Below are 23,866 nucleotides of genomic sequence, written 5' to 3' on the forward strand. Positions count from 1 at the left end.
GATATGTCAAAATTAACCTCAGTATTTTATCATTTTGATTTAGTGTCTTATCATTTTGACATACTATCTCAACTGACTAGTTAGATTATTTGTGATTTTCCACTTTAATTTATGCAACTTCTTAATAATTTTGAGTGTTTAATCAGAAATTGAAGAACACTGTAGGAATTGCAATGTAAAACCTTAAAGGACTTCTATGGTATTTAAAATTTTAGTTTAATATAAATCAACAAATATAGGCTTCTACGGATTATTATAAATCTGAAAATGCTGTAGGGTTTTTTAAGATACCAAATTTATTTTTGCATATTAAGAGTGAAATCAGTTTTCTCTGGGCCTATCAGCCCACGCTGTGATATTGTTAATTTATGGCACAATCGTGAGGCACATTTACATTTACAAGTCTCACCAGATTTAAAGGCCATGCAGAATCACACCAGTGTTTTCAGTTATTCTGGCAGATTAGACTTCTGCTCAGGTTGGATGTGGGTGGAGCTATGCTGGGAATTATGTGAAGTCAAAGTTAATGAGTCCATTAACTACTAACTAAAGAATGACAAGTCATTTTTCCTGCCAAAACAGGTGCAACAAATCTAGCAGGAGAGTGGAGAAGATGTCAATCAAACTCAGTACAGGCCGACACAGTCCGGGTGGTATAGATGGGAAAGATGACACAGGCACAAAACATGAAAAACCACTGATCGCAGCTATAATTTATCTGAAATTTAATATTTACCACTTTACACAGATACATACTACACACAGAGAAGCCTGCTTCAGATGAAAATAGCAGATAACTCATTTGAGTCCAGGATTTATAGGGACATTGAGGCGAGGGCTTCCAGTGTACTTGGACAGAAGAAGTTACGACTTCTGTCAACACTGATTGGGTCCAAAATGTCCAAGATTTACACCTTCAGAACCACAAGTATCACACGGCTGTCCCCTCTGTCCTCTGCGTCTCTTGTTCCCGCTTGTGGAAATAGTCTTTGTTGAGCAGGACGTCCCTCTTTAAAGGCAACGCCGGCTCCTCGGCCACTACCGTGCCCACTGCCTTCTTGTGCTGGGCCAGCATCATGGCGCGGAGGAGGGGAGGGTAGGGGACGTAGCGCACAGGCGGCTCAGGGAGCGGCTGAAAGTCCTTAAACTCCTGCTCCATGTGTTTGGGAACCAGGCGCCAGTCGTGGTACATCACCTTGTCCACCTCCTTGACCTCGCTCTCCTGATTTCCTGCACAAAATGCAACAAAGTTAATACAGGCAGTTTGTTTGAGTGTAACTCCCAAAAGCCCTAAAACCCTTACATGGCATCAGTGTCCTCAATGGGAGTTACAGTAATAGATCAAATCAAATAAACAGGGTACAACCTTACCTTTGTTGTTGAGGATCCCCCATGCTTTGCCATGATCCATGTTCTAGATAACAAGAGAATCAGGTGTAATTTGGTTACAGGTATATCCTATCAGACCCCCTGCCAAAACCAAACTGGGTTTTCACTCAATTCTACACTCAGGGTGACAATATGCAGACTCCACACTCAGTGGCAGTGCACGCATGTGGCTCGCTCTCACCTCAGCTGTGTAGTCCAACTTGACCTTGGTGATCTGCCAGTAGCTGGGCTCCGGTTGGTCCTCCAGCCAGGACTTGCGGGTAAAGAGGCGCCCCACTCCGAACATCCTCATGCCTGACAGCAGAGAGAAGAGGCGACTCTCCCTGCGGACATCCTGCCAGGCCAGCACAGGCAGCATCTTCCCCGTGTGAGGCCGCTTCATCGTCTCATAGTCCAGGGCGTACTTCTGGGACTCCCGCGGCCGGGACTTGAGCTCTCGGTACGCCCGGATCTTCCGGGCCATTTCTGCTATGAAGCGAAGTCGCCTTTTCTTCACCATGACTCTGATGTTGCAGCAGCTAACTTATTCCACAGCCACTGATACACAGTGTGTACCCTGCAAGATATTCAAGTGATTTAATTAGAGTAGAGAAAAAAGACTCGCCTTACATCATTTATTCTACTAAACCCGTGTTTTTATACAGTCAAATTACCAAATGCAGAGACGTTCACAGTCATTTCACTAGAACAGTAGGTGATGGCCAAATCATGTTACCTCACCCAAAATCTAATGCCTTAAAAAAGACGGTCATCTATCGTGCCCTCAATCATTGGAATATCTGCCCTCTTTACATCCGTCAATCCTCTAACAGATCCTCATTCAGACACCATCTAAGAACACATTACTGCAGCAGCTGATTGATAGTCCAGTGTTGTTGGTCATGTATGGTTTTTCTTTTGTTCCTTTTCCCTGATAATGGGCCTTGAGGTCTAGATGGTTGTGGAAGACGTGTATGAATGTGAAATTTATATATGTTTGGAAAATTTGAATGTTATTAGTGTAACACACATATGATGTTGCATATATAGTATGTATGTGATAAATGTAATGTACTTGATTTGGGACCCCAGGAGGAAGACTAGCTGGTGCCATTGGTATCAGCTAATGGGGATCCTTTTAAGAATAGAATAGTAATCTTTATTGTCATTGTATTAAATACGACGAGATTCACAGTTGTCTCTTCTGGTCAGTGCTTTAAAACAAATACCTGACAAGACTAAAAGAGGCAGATAAAACATATAACAGGTAAAACACACACAGTTATAAAGCAAATAAAACAGGTAAAGTAGATGTAATAAATAAATATAAACAGAAGTGTTACACTAGAGGTATAAAATATAAAAATAGATGTAATGTAAACAGAGGTAATTGCACTTGTAAAATAGGTAGGGGAGATGTAATAAATAAAATGTAAACAAAGGTAGTTGCACTTGAGGTGTACATTGCATCAAGGAGGCCGTATTTAAATAAATAAATAAATAAAATAAATTACAAATCATCTGAACGTAGCAGGTGTTTGGTTACAGTAGAAGTTCATTCATGTGGTCAGTGGAGAGGAGAGCATAATAAACACATGACAGCCCTGATGTAACAAGCTAGTCTGTTAGCTGGCCTTAGAGGCTAAATACACCTGATATAAATCACTTCCTGCTCTCACACAGACTCACACATGTTAGTTAACTATTGACCAACTATCGATACTGATTATACAAATAAATGTATGCAAATATCAGGAGTTAAAGATACCTGAATGTCCCTGATGAGCCGGGAGAAGCAACTCTACTTGTGACCTCCGCAAGCAAGGCACACAACTTCCGCTCACTCGGTCCGACCTGTAAAGAGTTCCCTGGGAACTGCCAGTGCACTTTTGGTTCCGCGTGAGGTAAATTCCTCAGGTACCACATTAAATCATTTCACCAGGAGGCAAAATGCAATAATAACAGTTAACAGAGTTATTAGATAAGAATGGATATTTAATTAGGATTTTCTACATCATTTCTAAATACCCATTAAAGGTCCCATATCGTGCTCATTTTCAGGTTCATACTTGTATTTTGTGTTTCTACTAGAATATGTCTACATGCTGTAATGTTAAAAAAAAACTTTATTTTCCTCATACTGTCGGCCTGAATATGCCTGTATTGACCCTCTGTCTGAAACGCTCCGTTTTAGCGCATTTTGACGGAATTGCTGATGACATTTACATACACTGCAACAGGAAATAAACTGGGACACATTTAGAATGTTTACATTTAAATCTGTGTAAAGGGTCTAAATATTGTATATTTGTGACATCACAAATGGTCAGAAATCCAGCTTGTTTCAAATGCAGAGTTTCTGAATACGGGCTGTGTGTATTTCCCTGTGGATTGAGTGTTTCGATACTTTCACAGTATTTATATAGGACTTAAAGCCTGCTTTATAATAAAAAGAAAACATGAAAATCTCACTTTTTTATAATATAGGACCTTTAAACTAAATGAGTGTTCTATTGTGTTTGATGGAATTTCTAAAGTAATTTTTTACTTCAAACATTTCAAATGTATATGTATAAAAGGTGAATTTTTGTGGATTTGTCATGGAAACTGTGTCTAGGGTGTTTTTAACTGGTTTAAGGAACTTTTTGACATAGACACATAGGAATGTTGTGAAATTGAACAGCTTAGTTTTATTTTGACCACGATAGGAATTATCTGCAATTCTGTTGTTTATTTCACTCAGGAAATTTTCTATTCAATAAGCAAAATGGTCAAATCCTAAGCCATTTCTCTCCCGAATTGAAGTGTTACTGCAATATTTTATGTAAAATGAAAAGTTGAAAAAAGCAACCCAAACTCAAGATTATTTTAGTTGTACTTAAGAATTTGACATCTTGAAATTTAAATTCCTTGGTGCCAGTTTCCTTGGTATTTAATAATCACATCCAGTACTTTTGTGCATATTTAGCATTCATTTTATTTTCAGCTGAAAATCATGCTGATAAGTTATACAGAAAAAGGCGAGTAAAGGCCTTCACATACAGTATTAATATAACATGGTATAGAAGAAACACTTAGAATTTTTCCTATTTACAGTACAACAGTAAGAAAAAGTGCATGGATGCATCAAAGTGAAGACAAGTACTGTGAAATAAGACCAAAATACATCTGATGGACTACAACTAACCTCTTGGTGGTTACATGACTAGATCTAGAGGGATAAATCTGATCAATAATTACTCAACTGGACAGGATTAAGTGCATCAAGTCACATTACTCATGACTAATGATCGTGGTCCTCTGGTACCTTCACCGCTGTTGTTGTGTCAGTCATAACATCTTAAAGCACACATTCCTCCTGAAAACCATTATCACATAAGATGCTTGTATTGCATAGTACCTTAAATCTTTGTGTCTACTTAAACCAAGACCCTTGAGGAGTGATCAAAGACTGGTGACTGAGGCAGCAGTTGGCAGACTGTGTAGCTTCAACTACTGAGTTAAACACTATTTTAATACTTATATTGTTATGGTTTGACACTCCAAAGAAACTAAAAATAAGAATTATTTACATCCCTGACCCAGGGGTAACATTTGCCTCCTCAGTCATTCATGATTAAGTAATACATGAATTGATCTTAACACCACTCAGCCCCTGTACGCTAAAGGTGGCTGTAAAATATTTGTATTTCACAGAGGAAAATGAGACGTTGCAAACTGCTGCAGGAGCGGTATGAAAAGTTTCTATAACCGTATTGAAACTCATCTCCTGCTGTGAAAACTTGTCATAATTGGAATCTAATTCGTGCCGACCACAGATCTCCTTTAATGGGGAAACAAGGAGCTTTTCACATCCACCTTTCCGGCCAACAGGGGCTGAGTGTTTGATACTAAAAGGATTTAGAATATAGTACGACTTTAATTAATTACACTTAAGAGAAGTTGGTAAAGGAAGTGATGGGACAAGGCAAAAGAACGCACTTGCATAAACAGATCAGTACAAAAAAAAACATTAAAACTGCTCATATAATCTCTTCTTCTAGTCTTTTAAAAAGGTCTAAAATAAGGATAAGGTATAACAGCGATGAAAAGTTACTTTAAATGTGTGGCAGTCTCTTCTGAGTGGCATACTTGTCTCATGATCAGTTTTAAAAGAGCTACACTAAATAAGGTATACTGCTTACATCTTTTAGAAGAGGAAATCCATAGTTTTCTACAAACAAGTAGCGTACGATTTCAACAGGAGACTTTCAAAAGCTGGTGACAGATGGATGTTGCCATAAATGTCACAGATATTTTACTTTTTTTTCTCAAGTTTCTCAAGAAACAAGAATCTTGGAGATGATGGCTGTTCCATGACGGACAAAATGTAATATTTTCATTTTCGGAGGACTAAAAGCTGCAAAGTACATTCAGGTTCACTCCACCTCCTTCTAACATTTATTACGTTTTTGATCCGTCTAAACAGTTACGTTTTAGAGCTGTAACCTGTGGGTAAGAAATAAAGAATACTCTATGACCTATGGCGTGTCGCTTCGACTCATGGGATTTTCACTTTGGCAACCTACCAGAAAATTGCAGGTGCCAGTAAAACAGGTAACAGATTACTTTGATAATGCATTTGAGAACAATATACATTATTTGCATACAGGTTGAAAACACAGAAAATATACAGTCTCTCATTTTTGAAACCCCCTTTTCTGCAAATATACCAGAATGACCACCAAAATGTGGCCATACTTGACTTCAGTGTTACACTGTACAGTCCGTTCCTGCACCATTTCACTAATCCCCACACATGAATGGCAACAAATTATACTAGCTAACAAAATAACGCATCTTTTCACTTATTACTGAAGCTGGTTTGGATACTGACTATATGATGAAGACATCTGAATGGCATGAGAGAAGGTCACAGTAAAAGCGTGCGGGCAGAAATACTGCCGTCACAGTTTTCCGCCTACGTACCACTCCGATCCTGCTTATTTTCTTCACTACTGGATAACATTAATGTCGAGGAAAGCTTGAGGCAGGTAGGAAACACTCGATCAGATGCCGTAGTGTCTGCCAGTGTTTAAGGGGAGGTAGGAACCGAGCTGTCCAGTCACGTCCAGCGGCATCTCTTCCTCTGACAGGCTTCTGGGTCGGACGTACAACCCTCTGAGTCGCTCTCAGAGGAGGACGGTCCGGCCAGGGGGGGGTTAGGCAAGCGTGAGGGGCGCTCAGGCCCATCTGGGGTTTCTTCTGTGGTGCCACTATTGAGACTGAGCACCCAACCCAGTTTGTTGTGGAGCAACTGGCGAAGGCCCGGCGGCAGTGGCAACACATCTAGGGTGTCTATACAGTCCGGCAGCAGCTGGCGAAGGCGAGCACAGCAAAGGTAGAGCAGGGAGGTGGGCGCGGAGCAGGATCTGATCACCTTCATGCTGCTCTTCGCTGCTGTGGAGCACGCCATCGGATAAAACTTCTTATTTTGTAGCTCTGTGGCAGCAACACCTAGATCGAGAATGGTGACAAAGCTTTTTATGTCAGACGATATGTAACAAGGAATTGCAGTCCAGAAATGCCAAACCAGGTTTGAGGTCATTTAGAAAGTGTCTCCATTATAGAGTTAGGCCACCAGAGAGCACTGACAAGTTGATTTTTCAACTTTATGCATGCATTTCAGTATGTATCTATTAAAAAAAACAAAAAAACAAATCTAAGGGATCCATATCAAGATTGTTTGGTAATGTTATGTGTTCATGTTGGTACTAACCTATACACTTGCGATTTTTGAAGAAAGTGAGTGTGCCGTGCCACGTGTCCAGATGAATTCCAATGATGGACCCTTGTCCGAACCGGGAGGAGAAGTTCATCTTGTCTCCTTTATGATGCAACAAGCCTGACAAAAGGAAGACAACCACTGATGTCCAACTTAAACAATACCCATTGTGAGAAGTTACTGCTACTTCATAGCATGTTGTGTTAATCTTACCGGTGTAAGAAAGACCCCAGCTGTCTGCATCTTTTCCCAACAGGCTGCAGAACGTGTGTCTGTATTTGTCTAGATTGACATCACAAGTACCGATGCCGACCATCTGTACAGAAATAAAGAACAATTTAGAGACAAATAAACTTGAAATTCTGCACACTATGTTTGGATTTATTTAGGAAAAGTTTACATAATAACAGCAGGTCAGTGTTAGGAGGTATGGCGTAGAGGTTTACCATGTCTGTTCCATACACTGGGGACGTCATCTTGATCTCCCAGAAGTGCTGCCCTTCAGCCAGCTCCTTGGAGCCACGGATTGCTGCTGTGCCACAGCTGTATTCAGAGTGGAAGTTCACTTTGCGATTGTCGCAGCTCAGCAATGTTGCTGTCGATCGGCTGTTGGCATCCCAAGCCCAGTCGAACTCTGAAACATCAGAGGTCATTCATGAGCTCAAAAAAAGATAACCTGATTGGCTACAAAACTCATGAGGTATTACCTAATCATCCTTTAAATTATAAATTGGGCCATTTAAATGTTGCAGTTGTACCTTGGTCATCCTCTCCACAGTGGCAGTCTTTAACCTGGTGAAAACCTCGCAGACGAGGGTTGTAGTTGGTCTCAGCCTGGGAGTCGCAGCCACAGTAGGACTCTCCGGTGACAGGCACTGCACTTGGGACTGGAGGGACCATCACTGCTGAAAAGTCCGCCTCAGAGTCTGAATCACTGTACTGGGGAGCAATAATGCGGAAAGAAAGAACAAATTCAAATGCCAGAAGCGTTGCTTATGTAACAACACAGCGCTGGTGTTGATGTTAGGCTACTACAAAGCCGAAATTAGCCCCTGCATTGGAAAATGTACGCATCTCTAAAATGAAATAGTGAAACACAGACATTATGTTGAAATCCTTTCTACAAAACAACTGAAATTTCAACAAACACACACTGTTTAAAATGGTCAAATGCAAATTAGAGGCTTGTAGTCTGACAGGGATCGCTGAGGTGAATGTTGCCAGTCTTCTCATGGTGACACATCCGATCTCCTGCCTGGAGTGTAAACAAGTGGCATCATGTGACACAAAACAGCAGCCCTTGTATGCTCACCTCTAGGCGGTCATAGCTCCATTCTTCAAGTGCCCGGGCGTCAGCATCCCGTCGTATCCCACCCCAAACGTATCGCCATGCACGACTGTTCCTGCTTCGCCTGGACATGGCAGCAACGGAGTCCCACCAGTAGAAGAGCCTGCCAGTCAGTCAGTTCAGGTTCAGTCCAGATGCTGGAAGAAAGAGCATCAGCCCAGCTGCTGAAAGAGAAAATGACAACATGATTATCTTTAGAGGCATAGAAGTCTCTGTGGCAGTTAACCTGGGTAGCTTTTTAAATCGCTGCTTGTAGCTTTGTGTCCTCTGAATCTGTTTGTTTTTTTTTACCTTTTATTTATTCAGGGGGAGGTTCACTGAGAGCGATGCTCTCTTTTTCAGGAATGCCCTGATCACTGTCACACAGTTACAAATTCACACTTGGAAGCTGCCCAGTGCAACCACATTGGGGACCACCAGAGGATTGAACAGAAGCTCGCTTCTAAAACCTTTAGGCCACCACTGCCACATATAAGACTCATACCTTACTTGCCAACCATGTATGACATAATTAAGTGATTTATTGATATTATGATCGTGTCTTATCTCACTAATAACATTTGCTAAACCTTTTTCGATAACCTACCTTATTATCTATTTGAACAATCATTCGTTTCTCCACGACACTAATCAGTTTCATCTTATTTTTTAAGCAATTGTATCGAGGACCTTGAGGAGGGCAGGAAAGATTGTGGCCGACCCCTCCCATCCCGGACACCATCTCTTCCAGACTCTGCCATCTGGCAGGAGGTTAAGGCCCATCAGGACCAAAACCTCACACCATAAAAACTGTTGTTTCCCCCCATGGCAGTCACACGCCCCCCTGTGACTGTCTCTCCCTCACACACACACACACACACACACACACACACACACAACTAGCCCCCCAACCTCTCCCTCTCTCTCTAGTACCTGATTGTTTGCACTATCTCTTTATACCATGTTTATTTTGTTTATAGCTTATATTGGTAGAATTTCAATTTTTTTATTCTTATTTTATTCTAACGTTTTTATCTATTCTTTTGTTATTATACTGCTTATTTGCACCAACAAAACCAAAGCAAATCCCTAGTGTAGACCTCTTACACCTGGCAATAAACACGAGTCTGATTGTGAGATGCCATTTAGCCCATTGAGACACTTAACTAGCTAACTAGCTAACTAGCTAGTGGAGCAACGTTAACAGTCAACAGTTACACACACATCATCATAACTACTTAACTTAACATTAATTCATTACTAGTAGTCTGGTCCCTGTCTACATGTCATCATAAGCACAAAGTATAATTATCATTTGACGTGCGATGCTGTTTTCCTACCTAGCATTAGTTAGCCACCTAGCCTAGCTAACAGCTAGCCACATACTGTTGAACCGAGCACGTTAGCAGCTATAACAAGGTCACACTGCTGGCTATGCGTGTGTATATAAAGCATACTACTCCGGTAGATGTCGGTGACTACCGTGCGTTTACGGTTCAACAGCCATGTAATAAGAGCAGGGAGACGGGGGAGGAATAACTCAGCTGGTGATGCTCCTCCAGACCGACAGACCTAACGTAGACTAGCTAGTTAGCTTCCGTTAGCTGCTATCAGCTCTGGATGATCAAAGGATGGATGTTAACGTCACATACCTGCCTGTTGTTCACAACCAGCGCTCACCACAAATTCCTGGAAGCCTCCTGTTGCTCGACAGTTAATACCCGACCAGTGAATGAGCTGCTTGCTAAGCTTCCCTTTCACATGACCTACTTTACATCAGTCTGCTCAGTCTGTAGACCGTAAACAATAACAGGCTGAGGCGCTGCAGCGAGCCCGCAGCGCTGTCTCACAGGCAGGCAGGCTGAGGCTCTGCAGCGAGCCCGCAGCGCTGTCTCACAGGCAGGCAGGCTAAGGCTCTGCAGCGAGCCCGCAGCGCTGTCTCGCAGGCAGGCAGGCAGGCTGAGTCTCTGCAACGAGCCCGCAGCGCTGTCTCACAGGCAGGCAGGCTGAGGCTCTGCAACGAGCCCGCAGCGCTGTCTCACAGGCAGGCAGGCAGGCAGGCAGGCAGGCAGGCAGGCAGGCTGAGTCTCTGCAACGAGCCCGCAGCGCTGTCTCACAGGCAGGCAGGCTGAGTCTCTGCAGCAAGCCCGCAGCGCTGTCTCACAGGCAGGCAGGCAGGCAGGCAGGCAGGCTGAGTCTCTGCAGCGAGCCCGCAGCGCTGTCTCACAGGCAGGCATACTGAGTCTCTGCAGCGAGCCCGCAGCGCTGTCTCACAGGCAGGCAGGCAGGCAGGCTGAGTCTCTGCAGCGAGCCCGCAGCGCTGTCTCACAGGCAGGCATACTGAGTCTCTGCAGCGAGCCCGCAGCGCTGTCTCACAGGCAGGCAGGCAGGCAGGCTGAGTCTCTGCAGCGAGCCCGCAGCGCTGTCTCACAGGCAGGAATACTGAGTCTCTGCAGCGAGCCCACAGCGCTGTCTCACAGGCAGGCAGGCAGGCAGGCTGAGTCTCTGCAGCGAGCCCGCAGCGCTGTCTCACAGGCAGGCATACTGAGTCTCTGCAGCGAGCCCACAGCGCTGTCTCACAGGCAGGCAGGCAGGCAGGCTGAGTCTCTGCAGCGAGCCCGCAGCGCTGTCTCACAGGCAGGCAGGCTGAGTCTCTGCAGCTCTGTCTCCCTCACAGGAAGTTTTCAGCCTCACAGCAATGACTCCTGTCTTTACAGCTACAGACGGACCAGTAGGGTTGTTTTATTCTGTGAAAGAAGTATTCAGAATCAGATCATTAAGTGGCAATACTACAGACGATATAAAAAATACTCATCCTGCATTTAAAGGTCCCATATCGTGCTCATTTTCATGTTCATACTTGTATTTTGTGTTTCTACTAGAACATGTTTACATGCTGTAATGTTAAAAAAAAACTTTATTTTCCTCGTACTGTCGGCCTGAATATGCCTGTATTTACCCTCTGTCTTAAACGCTCCGTTTTAGTGCATTTTGACGGAATTGCAACGGAATTGCGTTGCTAGGCAACAGCTTGGGTCCATGTGTACTTCCTGTCAGCTGATGACATTCACATACACAGCAACAGGAAATAAACTGAGACACATTCAGAATGTTCACGTTTAAAATTGTGTCAAGGGTTTCTGAATACGGGCTGTGTGTATTTCCCTGTGGATTGAGTGTTTTGATACTTTCACAGTATTTATATAGGACTTAAGCCTGTTTAATAATAAAAAAACATGAAAATCTCACCTTTTTATAATATGGGACCTTTAAAATTTGACCTAAGTAGAAGTACACAAGTGTTAGAAATAAAATGTAGCCTGCTTAAAGGATAGGTTCACAATTTTTCAAATCTGTCTAAAAACAATAGTAAGGTACCTCTATAAACATTGAAACAGGTTTTGCTTACTGTAATCATTCCTTCTGTTCATGCTGGTCATTAAAAGACCCCCTCCTAAAGAGCTTTCAGTGGAAGTTATGGGGGACAAAATACACATTCCTCGTTTTGTGCAAAAATGTATTCAGTACATCAAGAGGGTGTCTTCCAAAGTTACAGTGTTTTTGGTATGAACTTCCCCCTTTCTGTTTCCCTCGTCAGTGTTTCCTTGCTGAGTTGAAGTGGAAGGATAGTAACTAGTGATGGCGAGCTGAAGCTTCATGAAGCATTGAAGCTGTCCAGCAAATTGGTTCGGAAAAGGGTTAATTTCTGGAGGCTTCATGTGAACACGAAACCACCTGGTGGTCAAAGAGTGTAAAACAGGCAGATGTGATCTTAACCATGTGATCTGATTTACTGTATTTTGCTCCAGTAAAGGCTGTTGGGAATGATTATAAACAATGAAAAAAATATATTACCATGGAATCCATTTATATCTATATAATATATAATATAATGTCTATTTTTTAGTAAGTATATTATGAGTATATAACATACATGTATAATAAATTGTAATTGTTTTATGCGTCTTATGTGTGTAAACCAATCCTTTGGTCAATAATTGTATTGTAGTGTAGTGTAATATAATATAATAATTGCAGGAGGGGTAATATTAGTGTTCTGTGTCACTTCTGGAAAGTGCCATTGGTTTAACCGGTGAAGATCTGATCCACTTCCTGAACCACTCAGCGGTATGGCCGGGCAGCGAGGCTTCGGACGTCATCAATGACGTAATTGATCTAAAACGATACAAGCCTCGATACGCGCATCGCTGAAAACTTCCTGGATTACTCGACATATGCTCCGAAGCCTCGGCACAACACGTAACATCACTAATAGTAACAAAAGGAGGGACTTTTGTACTAAATGTCTGTAACTTTGGAAGATAGATACCCAGACTGTCCTTTAAATTATCAAAATTAAAAGTAACTCGTTATGTTTTATGTTTTTATATGTGTGGCTCATTATTGTTGATTCATTAACATAATAAGCCATATTATTGTTGTAGTTGGTTGAATGCAGAGATACTGTAATTTTTTCGTAGCAGGGCCGTCAAAGTTAACATAATAACGTGTTAATGCAAATTTGTTTTACAACCACTAATTTCTTTAACGCATTAATGCAACTTGTGATTTTTAGGTTGTAGCGGGCTCAATTTTACAGCTAGAGTGAAGATACTGGTATCATATGAAACTAGAAAACCTAATGAATCCATTGGTACCAACAATGCCATGCTTGTTGGGAAGGAGGCTAAGAAACGCTCCAAACATACACTACATTTTGGCGAGGAAAAACTGGCATTGCCTTTTTCAAAGGGGTCCCTTGACCTCTGACCTCAAGACATGTGACTGTAAATGGGTTCTATGGGTACCCACAAGTCTCCCCTTTACAGACATGCCCACTTTATGATAATTACATGCAGTTTTGTGGCAAGTCAAAGTCAAGCCAGCACACTGACTAAGACACACTGTGCTAAAGTACAATAAAATAGAAATAATCAAGTATCTTCAAATTGTACCTAAGTACAGCACTTAATGTACTTTCCACTACTGAATATATAATGTTGAGTTATTATTATATATTAAGGAGTATTTTTATGTTGTAGGTGCAGTTTATACACACTGAATATTATTTCATACATGTAGGTATTGTTTTAAATGCCATTTAGAGTAATACATTCTCCTAGTTTGCAGCAGCTATTTGTAGCTTAGATGATTTGATGTTTAAATCTAAAACTTGCTACAGGCAGTGGGAACAGCACTGCCACTTATTTTTATCTCTTACATTTACAGCGCTTCCAGTCTTGTTAATTTGTCCCTATTGCTTTTCGTTTTTGGTATATTGCAAGTTGAACTCTGCGCTTTGCCATGGGTCAGTGCTGCTCTCCTGGACTGGACCAAAATGTTTATACTGCTTTGTGTGAGCTCAATAATAATAATGTGTATGAGCAGTCAGTAAGCCTTTGTCACAATTTTACCCTTCAACAATTCAAAGGGATCATAAAAAAATGGATTTCTCAAAGGCCTTTTTTTTTAGGTGCAGAATATGTGTAAAATTCACCAACAGATCCCTGAAGAGTATAGGCTTCTGCAGTACTTGATGGACCTAAATTGAATCATTAGTCCACTTCCAGCCACACACATTTTTTGATAATCGATAAAGAATTAATCAACCATTTCATACCTAATTTCCATTTTCACCAAAATGCTTGAGACTCTGAAAAGCCTAAATGTCATTGGTACTGCAAGTTCAGTCATCCCATTGATATCAGACCAAAAAAAAAGGCTTGACAGTGATGTTCTGGAGGAGGTTGAGTTTTATTTGGAAATCTGACAGGCATGGCTGAACAGTGAGCTCTCACCTTAAACAAAACAAACAAACAAAAAAATCAAGACAGCAGCACTACAGGTAAACGATACTAGTGTTTGAGAATGTCATATTAAACATAAAGACTTGCACACACATTATGCACTCAGGTCATTCACTCTCTCTCTCACACACACACACACTCACATACATGCGCACACACACTGTCAACTCCATGTCAACATGTGGACATCCTCCATTAATAATCACACTACATCCAGAGGAATTCCAAGCACTTAGAACAATTACCCACAGTGCAATTAATCTAACTATACACAGATAATTTATATATATTTTTTTTATGTATATAGGGTATTCAATAAACATTATTCCATTTAGACATTTTCATTAAGTCAAAATCTTCATAACTCTCCATAAATAGTGAGAAAAAAAAATATGTAGTGACAGCTCCTCACCACTGTGATTCAAAAAATGGTCCCCGAAAAGAACATGATAAAAATAAAATACTAGTGTGCACGATTCTTCAGCAGTCTCGAAACGGAGAAGGACAATCAAAAAACCACCAACAGAAAACAAAAATTAACGGGAGGGGTGTGGGCAGAGGGGTAAACGTTGATACTCACACTCACAGCACAGACTGGTTACTACATTTACAGGGGGTGGAGGGACTCTGGTTCACTGTACAGGTTAAGATCAGACAACAAATCAAGCAGACTGTCCACACATCATCCCACAACAACCAATACATCTTCATGCCCGTTCAGTAACTCACAAGACCTGACACAACTGGATGGCTTTAAACAATATGGATAGATCACATCTACTGAGGACACAGCTGTCAAAGTCGACCGCCAACATGTTTCTGTTTGCCATCCCATCCTGTCAGACCCACGGGGTGTAATGGAAGTAGGTGAAAATCTCCTATTTGTTCTTGCTGCTTCGATGTGGAATGAATGAGATGGTGTTTGATGCGGACACTTATTTTGTAGATAGGATGAGGGCCACGATGAGCCCGTAAAGCCCCAGCACCTCGGCGAAAATCAGGATGAGGATCATGCCCACGAAAAGCCGGGGCTGCTGGGCGGTGCCTCTCACGCCGGCGTCACCCACGATGCCAATGGCGAACCCGGCCGCCAGACCGCTCAGGCCCACGCTAAGACCTGCGCCGAGATGCAGGAAACTCCTGTTGGACAGAAATGAAGAAAAGAGCGCCGTCATCGCACAAGGTAATACTGACTGATATGATAATACAATAAATATGTCAAAGCAATCATCTTTTCTCATCCTGTAAAAAGTTTATATATATACATATATAAAAATAATGGGAACTCTGGGATGTATAACATAAATTTATCCAATCAAATGTGATTTGAGGCGACTAGTTAACCCCGCCCATCACATAAAACCACACTTGACTATTAGTTTGTATTATTTTAATTATCGATTTATCTGCCGATTATTTTCTTGATAAAAAATTTGGTCAAAAAAGTATCAGAAAATAGTCTCAGTTTCTAAAAGTCCACGGGGATGTCTTTAAATGTCTTGTTTTGTCAGTCCAAAACCCAAAGGTATTCACTTTAATATGATTTATTACACCGCTTTGTTGAATACTCAATTCTGATTGGTCAATCACAGCATTCTACGGACTGTTAGACATAGCAGCGTCCTGCTATAAAGATATCACAGACCGTTGCTATGGACACAGTTCTGATGTCGGACTCTGGACTGCCATTTTTGTGTCAAATTATAATGGGGATAATGTACAGCTAGCGGGTCATTGTTGTCATATAAACCCCTTCAGGGGCGATGAGAGACCCCTTCACTTTGCGTCGGGAAACCCCATCGCCCTGTCATGGTTTATTTCGCAACAACGGCCGGCTCGCTGTACATTATCTCTTACATAAAACAGAGAAAAGAAGATAATCTCCATATTTGAAAGGCTGAAAACAGCAGGGGTGTGTGTTGAGATTAGGGATCGACTGATTATCGGCTGTGGTTATTATCTGAATTGTTGCTTCTTCTTTTTTTATCCAATTGCCAATAAAATAAATTAGTTAAAAAAGATGCCTCTCTCTGTCTGTAGTCACCACTCTGTAGTCTCACTCAGCGTCCCACACGCTGATTAGTAAAGGTCTTTACAATCCAGGGGTGTGATGAATAAACGACACAAAAATGCAAAATACTCACCTGCATATCTTATATGTTTGGGGCTTTTATTGTGAAAGGTAAGAACAGAAAGAGTGGATCTGGTCTGCGCTGCTTTTGTCAAGGTTGAAAAGAGTAATTAAGTTTGCCACCCTGGTTTGGACTTCGAGCCTGTGTGTTGTTGTTTCATAAATAAAGACGCAACTCAACCCATTCCGCACAACTTAATTGGTTGACGCCTTTATTCACGGTGCGAAAGCTCAGAAAATCGACCTTGTTACGGAAAAAAAGTATGTTGCTTTTTTGCCGTGCAATATTCGTGTTCTGTGTGAAAGTATTCTTGACCAAAACAACAGTTCGAAAAAATATATTGACATGCGAATTAATCGGCAGAAAAAAAAAAGCCGCCTATGTGTAACAGCCTTTACACGTCACAAGTAATAGCCCATCAACGCCACTGAAGGATAGTGCGCCACAAACGGGCAAAGAAGAACGCAGACTGGAGCTGCTCCAGTGAGCGAACGGAGCTGTGTCGAAGCTAAGCCAGCAGCTGAAGTTGCAATAAACATCACAAACCTCTACGTTGAAGTTGCAACCAGAGATGTGACCCATGACCAGATTATCATAGTGAGGATACAGACATTTCATACACCAGATGAATATATAGCAGACCTACCAATGCGCATTAACCCGCTTTAGAGGCGTTCATATGAGTTAGCCGTCACTCGGTTTGTCACTGTTAGTAGAGACTGCAGTCTGCAGTGTAGTTTGTACACTTCACTGATAAACCAGAGGATTTTACACTAACACTGGCCTTCATGATCAAAGAAAGTTTTTGTATCAAGTCTACACTTCTGTCCATAAAACTGCTTCAGAAAACAAGTTCTGACTGTTCACTACCTGCTCAGTAAAACACAGCAAAGAGCCGGACACAGGAAATGTACCATGACGAGGGACATCAGACATTTAGCGAGCACAAGGCCCAGATGTTTTTCTCTTTGGAGTTGATCGAAATAGATAAAAGGCTTCATCAGGTGGTCAGAATTAGTAGTGGTTAAAAATAGCTTTAGAACTGTTTGACTAATAAATGCCTTCCTGGTTACTTGATTGTGAGGATTTATTTCTTTTATTGTGTTTGTGAGTTAAGGAGGTTATGTGCTTCAACTCAAAAGCAAACTATGTAGAAGATGTGAAATAATGTTTCTCAATTTACACAAACAACGAGCAGAAATAATATGCTGTACACTATTAATGTAAAAATGAGTGAAACTGTATCAGAGGTTCATCTTACTTGTAAAGGGTGACTCTCTCAGAGATGTTGTTTGCTATCAGCACAGCCACCACCAGCCCGTAGATGGCGATGATACCAGCCATGACCACGGGGATGATGGACTTCATGATGAGCTCTGGCCGCATCACAGACATGGCGGCGATGCCTGTGCCGCTCTTCGCCGTCCCATACGCTGCTCCTAATGCTGAGCGAGAGAGGAGAGAGTTGCTGTTAATTCATCATGTTCGATTCAGCCAGTGTTCATTCTTCACTTACAAACGATTCCTGACAAAACAACTCAGACGAGATATGGATTCGGATGGAGCTGAATGAGAAAGATTCATGCTGTGGATCAATATCAGACCCGACGTGCAGGTAACAGACAGAATTAAACAGTAGATGATATTTGACTGCCAGTTTTCTCACACCCAGCCATAAATAACTGAGGAATGAAAGTTATATATATATATATATATATATATATATATATATATATATATATATATATATATATATATATATATATATATATATATATATATATATATATATATATATATTAAAAGAGGCTTACTTGCAAATCACAATAGTGCATTTATTTTTAAAGTTTCCTCACAAACCATCTCTAGAAACACATTTTAAAAAGCGGTTAACGGTTGTACTCTATAGACTTGCTACCCAATATAACCTCGCCCACTTCAATACTTTATTATATGACTATTTTCATGACTAATGACACAAATGGTAGGTTCTTCTAAGTTTCCCTTTCTGCACTGATGAAAGGGAATGTTTCACTCGTATCTGCTTGTCACATCACACAACACAAGCATGTTGCCAGTTATAGTCTGTTCAGTATACCTGTACAATCTAAAATAATCTACAGTAATATATACATACATATATCATATCAACATTTTCTTTTTGATTTTGATTCTAAGTTTCTAAGTTTTTTTTATGTCTGATGTTTATAATTATATGTGATTTAATTGTTTTGTATTGGAGAGGACTTCGTATAAGCCCCTTGGCTTCCTTTGGCTGCATTAACACCAGATCAGGCATTGCTGCGATTCACCGCATGTTTGTGCAGCGGTGTTGGAGAGTCACAATTAACGTCTTTTGTTCCCTCATGGCTGGGATGTACAACTCTGGATCGGCATTTACATGATTGTCCACCGCAGCGTTTCTCCAAAAGTTGATTATTTTTCTACTTTTCCGCCAGTCCGCTGCGTTATTTTCAGCACTTCCTGCAGCCTCCGCAGCCACAGTCCGAGTGCATTATCCCCATTCAAAACGAATGGGAGGACTTGCGTTTTAAGCGGCACCACCTGCTCTGGTGTGAACGCAGCCTTCCTCCCATGAGCTCAAATACCGTATGTCTTTTACCATGTTTTAACTGTGTGAACAAATAAGGACTAGAAGACAGAAGTTCAGTTTTTGTTGACACTGTCAGAGAGGTGTTGATTGAACAATATCAGGCCGCAAGTTAATCACTTGTCTCGCATTTACCCTTCTTTCACCAAGCAACCCACATCACGCCACGTGTGGGGGTTTGTCATGTAGTGGTTCATCTACTACACGTTACTCGACACGGGGCAATTCTTCTCCACAGATTGTTGACCAGCACTAGTGTTGAGTGCTATTCTTTGTTACCTGGAGAGCATCAATCTGTGCAGACCAATTACTGATTATCATACGTGGCTTTGATGACAACAAGAAGAGAGCAACTCTGAATACAGGATGTTCCCTGCTTATTATAAAGACTGCTGGGGCAATTTAATAATAAATCACACAACACCACTTCTCACTTGCTGATGTAGGTGTGTTGACACTCTAGGGCTATGTACTCATCGACTTCAGGCAATTGTTAGTATTAGTATTGTGTGAATATACGCAACCCAGCAATTTCTCCAATAAGCAGCTCTTTTCTTTTATATTCAGGGAGGGAAAGGCCATAGAAAAGAGGAAGCTTCAATAAATGATTTTTTATCCACTTTTCTGCAGTTCTTATTTGCATAAAAGTACAGCATAACTCCCATTTTCAATGCATCATGGGCTAATTCTGCACCGCCTGCTTCCGCACTGTGCATCCCATAGATAATTAATAAGGATGGACATCACATGTCCAATGGGTCTTCAGCCTTACACAGATGACGCCTACTGGATGCTTGATCGAGTGTCACCTCGAGAAATCCTGGACCGTCTCCATCATGAACAATTAACTGTTATGACACTATAACAGCACCCATGTAGATTTTACTGAGGGGTATTATAATATTTTACTGATTCAAAGCTGTAGGTGTCTCTGTGTGCCTATGGTGTAGGCCGCAAATAGCTTATAACAGAGTCTAGTGTGTTTTCCATTTGCTCTGTGATACAGCAGAACAATAGCAGTGTCAAAATGAGTGTGCGAGATGAAGAGGTAATATTCCTAACCATTATTGATAAGACATTTTTTACATCTTGCTATTTGTTATTTACCTAACCATAACAGTTCAAACAGACTAAAGTTTGTGCAGTCCTGACACGTAGTTGATGTTGAACAGGTATACATGAGCTACAAAACAGACATAGTCGTAAGAAGTCTTTAACTCTACATTACAATAACTAATTTAGATTTAATTACAGATGCACCGAACCAATTGGGTGTCAGCCAGAATGTGACTGATCCACATTAAACACCATTTCTTTGTCAATGTCACTATAAAATGTAGGGTTTCAGTTACACTCATCCAAGCATGACAGGCCACCAACTCCGTTTTTAATGTCACGGCCATCCCTGTGACCTTACATAAAAAATGAATCCAAGATTCATGCAGTGTGGTATACAGATTTTAAATGTAGTAAAGAGAGAGCTCTGGTATTGGGTTGGTAGATTCCAAGTATCGTAATTGTATTGACCAGATCAAAAATCTGTGCATCTCTAGATTTACTATCTGAAATTAAAAAAAAATATACAGTAACTCTATCACTCATTCAATGGACAAACTCCACAAAGTGTCACCTGATGTCATCATCAAATCATTATTATGGAGACAGTTGTCCATATTAAACAGTTTCTTTAGTGTTTCAGTTACATTCGTCGGGCCACTAGCTCAGTTTTTAATGCCACGGCAATCCCTGGCCTAATGTTACCTTACATTAAAATGAATCCAAGTGTCATGCAGTGTGGTATACACCTTTTGAATTTAGGAAAGAGAGAGTTCTGCCAGTGGATTGGTGGATACCCCAGGTTTAGGTATTGTAATACATCTTAAATAAAAAACAATATATGAGCTGTCACTCATTCAATGGACAAACTCCACAAAGTGTCACCCGATGTCATCATCAAATCATCAATGATTTCCACATTATGGAGACAGTTTGTTTGCGTCTGCTAAAATTGGCATCACCAGATTGACTGTACTCCCCCAAAAAATCACTGCAAGAGCACAATGATGTATAATCCTTATTATGTCCTTGTTGACAGACTGGTTGTATCCCACCTCCACCTCTAAACCTGAATGAATGGATGGATTCTCCCTTTAATGTCCCCACACTGATGATGATCAGGCCTTGATGCTGCTGGCCCTCCTGTAATACAACTAATCAACTGCTATTGGATTGGTGGATACCCCAGGTTTAGGTATTGTAATTAATCTTAAATAAAAAAACAAAATATGAGCCAACTCTGTCAACTCCACAAAGTGTCACCTGATGTCATCATCAAATCATCAATGATTTCCACATTATGGAGACAGTTGTTTTCATCTGCTAAAATTGGCATCACCTGATTGACTATACTCCCCCAAAAATCCCTGTAAGACCACGATGATGTATAATCCTAATAGTTGACAGACTGGGTGTACCACACCACCTCTACCTCTAAACCTGAATGAATGGATGGACTCTCCCTTTAATGTCCCCACACTGATGATGTTCAGGCCTTGATGATGCTGGCCCTCCTCTATAATACAACACATTAACGGGAAACATGAAATCATCAATGATTTCCACATTATGGAGACAGTTGTTTGCATCTGCTAAAATTGGCATCACCTGATTGCTTGTACTCCCCAAAAAAATCATTGTAAGAGTATGATGATGTTTAATCCTAATCGTTGACAGACTGGGTGTACCACACCACCTCTACCTCTAAACCTGAATGAATGGATGGACTCTCCCTTTAATGTCCCCACACTGATGATGTGTAGGCCTTGATGCTGCTGGCCCTCCTGTAATACAACACATCAACGGGGAACACGACTCCAACTAATCCCAACAAGAATGGCATTTATATCTTCTAAATAATGGAGATCTCTCTGTGCAGTAAAACAACTCCCTCATGTCAGATTGAAGGCGGTCTGAAGGGAGCAGCTGCCACCTCAAACGAGGGTCTGCGTCACCGAGCAGACAGCATCACAGCTTGATGTGATATAACCAGGCTGGTACAGGAGGAGGTAGCTATAGCTACGGTGTGAGAGCAGAGACAGATAGCTCGTGGTCAGCAGCCTCTCTGCCTCTCATCACCTGCAGGTGTGTGAGCCGTGACCGACTCAGCTAACATCCAACTCTCTATAGACAGTCTCTAATCTCGTCACAAGCACTGAACATCTGGCTAAGCTGGTAGCAGTAGAGGTGTGAGGTGTGAGGTGATGGAGGAGCTGTGTAGTTACCGCTGAACACCATGGCCGCAGAGGCTCCCATCACAGCGAAGAAAGGCGCGTACTCGGGGCTCTCCTCACCAGACATGCTCGACCTTTTCTCTCGTGGTTATACAGCTACAAGACAAGACTATCTTCTTTTTTCACCGTCAGCTCTGGTCAGGTTAAAACACTGAGAGAGGACGACACAACTAGGCAGCAAGAGAGAGGAGCACCGGTGCTGTAGAGGAGAAACTGTAGAGGAGGAAAATGGCGAAACGGAAAAAGTCACATGACCAAGCCATCTCGGACCGATCCATTCGTGTGGACGCGGGGGTGCTCGACACAAAACAAGGGTCGAAATATCTATAAATATCTATAAATATCTAACCTCCTTGTTGTTTATCGCACTGTAGAATATATTGTAGAACATTATTCTCATTTAATAAGCAGTTTTCACATGGTTTTCACATGGTAAAGCAGTTTGTAAATGCCACCATCATATGATGTGAGTAGTTTGTACAGTGTGTGTGTGTTATGGTATGTTCTGCTGCAAGTGTACTGACTGCAGTCTGGTTCACATGCTGGCGTATTAATTGTAGGTATCTATAATAGATAGTAAAATAGAGCATAAACACAGGGTTGGCTCTATAATTTAAAAAATACAACAACAAATAAACAAGAGTAATATAGAGGCGAGCAGAAAGCACAGTAACACAGTGCACATGATATCCAGCAGTATGTTGTATAGGGCCTATAGGCCTATTTTCACCATGTAAATAACCTGGGAGGGATATAGGTTAATTTAAATAAACATTAGGAGTCAAACAAACTAAAATTGACTGACTGACCTGGAGACACATCCTGGAGCTGCCTCTGTCAAGGTGACACTGTAAAATCTAATGTCAGCTAAAAGGTCATGTCACCTCATAATTCACATTTTTATGCTTCTTTTGGGCTTCTTTTCTATCTACCGGATCCTATTTTACCTTATTTACACAATTTAGTTTCCTAAAATGGATATTTCTCACACAGCATCCCTCAGTGAGTCTTGATGGTTATCAAATTTTGTGATCTATATAGTTTTATTGAGGTTTATATCTTGATCCCAGTTTTGGTTTGAAGGATGTTTTTTTTTTAACAAGACCAATATGTCATGATCCTTGTCTTAGCCTTTAATAATCCATCTCCTTGAAAATATGTACAGTGCGCATTTTAAGAGTAATAATCATAATAAACTCTATTTATATAGTACTTTTCTTAACAAGGGCTTTACAAGGGGGTGGGGGGGAGTGGATAAAAACAACACAGATTTTGTTTTTGTTTTTAAATCAGCGGATAAAAACAGAACAAATAAAACCAACACAGGGATCATAAAACACCAGCAAGAGGATATAATAAAGTTAATCCATCATAGGGATTTGTTGGTCAAATATTTTCCATATTTTAGAAAAACCTTCTTATTCTGAGAGATTAGAGCAAAAGTTTTTACATAAAGTTACATCACTTATGCTCCTGAATATTACACCAGCAATGTGTTTACTTTTTCTTTTAGATTCAATACACAACACTGTTGCCAGTTTGCAGGTGGAAGAACTACATCTGCCCC

At 41.1% G+C, this 23,866-nt stretch overlaps 3 protein-coding genes across 9 annotated transcripts; all 3 read right to left on the minus strand.

The window, feature by feature from the left end:
- Positions 1-703: 703 nt before the first annotated feature.
- mrps34 (mitochondrial ribosomal protein S34) lies at positions 704-3,283 on the minus strand. The gene is made up of 4 exons (XM_037793268.1): positions 3,137-3,283; positions 1,571-1,945; positions 1,372-1,414; positions 704-1,230 (listed from the first exon to the last, which is right to left on the minus strand). Exons 2-4 carry the CDS (start codon positions 1,886-1,888, stop codon positions 932-934), a joined length of 660 nt encoding a protein of 219 aa, XP_037649196.1. The 5' UTR covers positions 1,889-1,945; positions 3,137-3,283; the 3' UTR covers positions 704-931.
- Positions 3,284-4,320: 1,037 nt separating this feature from the next.
- On the minus strand, positions 4,321-10,303 carry spsb3a (splA/ryanodine receptor domain and SOCS box containing 3a). Of its 7 annotated transcripts, none has more exons than XM_037793266.1 (7): positions 10,140-10,303; positions 8,445-8,641; positions 7,891-8,071; positions 7,579-7,766; positions 7,346-7,448; positions 7,127-7,252; positions 4,321-6,864 (listed from the first exon to the last, which is right to left on the minus strand). In XM_037793266.1, exons 2-7 carry the CDS (start codon positions 8,550-8,552, stop codon positions 6,473-6,475), a joined length of 1,098 nt encoding a protein of 365 aa, XP_037649194.1. In that variant the 5' UTR covers positions 8,553-8,641; positions 10,140-10,303; the 3' UTR covers positions 4,321-6,472. The 7 variants fall into 7 exon arrangements, with proteins under 7 accessions (XP_037649194.1, XP_037649189.1, XP_037649192.1 ...); XM_037793261.1 differs by having other exon boundaries at positions 8,445-8,644; XM_037793264.1 differs by having other exon boundaries at positions 8,445-8,644; positions 10,116-10,303.
- A 3,891-nt stretch (positions 10,304-14,194) lies between these two features.
- LOC119502346 (V-type proton ATPase 16 kDa proteolipid subunit-like) lies at positions 14,195-22,543 on the minus strand. Its single transcript, XM_037793269.1, has 3 exons — positions 22,291-22,543; positions 17,660-17,843; positions 14,195-15,406 (listed from the first exon to the last, which is right to left on the minus strand). The coding sequence occupies exons 1-3, from the start codon at positions 22,364-22,366 to the stop codon at positions 15,202-15,204; spliced, it is 465 nt and encodes a 154-aa protein (XP_037649197.1). The 5' UTR covers positions 22,367-22,543; the 3' UTR covers positions 14,195-15,201.
- Positions 22,544-23,866: the final 1,323 nt, after the last annotated feature.

Source organism: Sebastes umbrosus, chromosome 14, assembly GCF_015220745.1.
Source record: "Sebastes umbrosus isolate fSebUmb1 chromosome 14, fSebUmb1.pri, whole genome shotgun sequence".
NCBI classification, from domain to species: domain Eukaryota; kingdom Metazoa; phylum Chordata; class Actinopteri; order Perciformes; family Sebastidae; genus Sebastes; species Sebastes umbrosus.

What these genes read in the sequence shown, in the direction of transcription:
- mrps34 (XM_037793268.1), bottom strand. Translation starts at nt 1,888, where the DNA reads ATGGTGAAGAAAAGGCGACTTCGCTTCATAGCAGAAATGGCCCGGAAG. An exon ending in AGTTGGACTACACAGCTGAG is followed by an intron (nt 1,415 to 1,570) that starts GTGAGAGCGAGC and finishes CTTGTTATCTAG; the next exon opens with AACATGGATCATGGCAAAGC. An exon ending in GGGGATCCTCAACAACAAAG is followed by an intron (nt 1,231 to 1,371) that starts GTAAGGTTGTAC and finishes CATTTTGTGCAG; the next exon opens with GAAATCAGGAGAGCGAGGTC.
- spsb3a (XM_037793266.1), bottom strand. Translation starts at nt 8,552, where the DNA reads ATGTCCAGGCGAAGCAGGAACAGTCGTGCATGGCGATACGTTTGGGGT. An exon ending in CTGTGGAGAGGATGACCAAG is followed by an intron (nt 7,767 to 7,890) that starts GTACAACTGCAA and finishes CTGATGTTTCAG; the next exon opens with AGTTCGACTGGGCTTGGGAT. An exon ending in CAGTGTATGGAACAGACATG is followed by an intron (nt 7,449 to 7,578) that starts GTAAACCTCTAC and finishes ATTTCTGTACAG; the next exon opens with ATGGTCGGCATCGGTACTTG.
- LOC119502346 (XM_037793269.1), bottom strand. Translation starts at nt 22,366, where the DNA reads ATGTCTGGTGAGGAGAGCCCCGAGTACGCGCCTTTCTTCGCTGTGATG. An exon ending in TGCGGCCATGGTGTTCAGCG is followed by an intron (nt 17,844 to 22,290) that starts GTAACTACACAG and finishes TCTCTCGCTCAG; the next exon opens with CATTAGGAGCAGCGTATGGG. An exon ending in GAGAGAGTCACCCTTTACAA is followed by an intron (nt 15,407 to 17,659) that starts GTAAGATGAACC and finishes TCTGTCCAACAG; the next exon opens with GAGTTTCCTGCATCTCGGCG.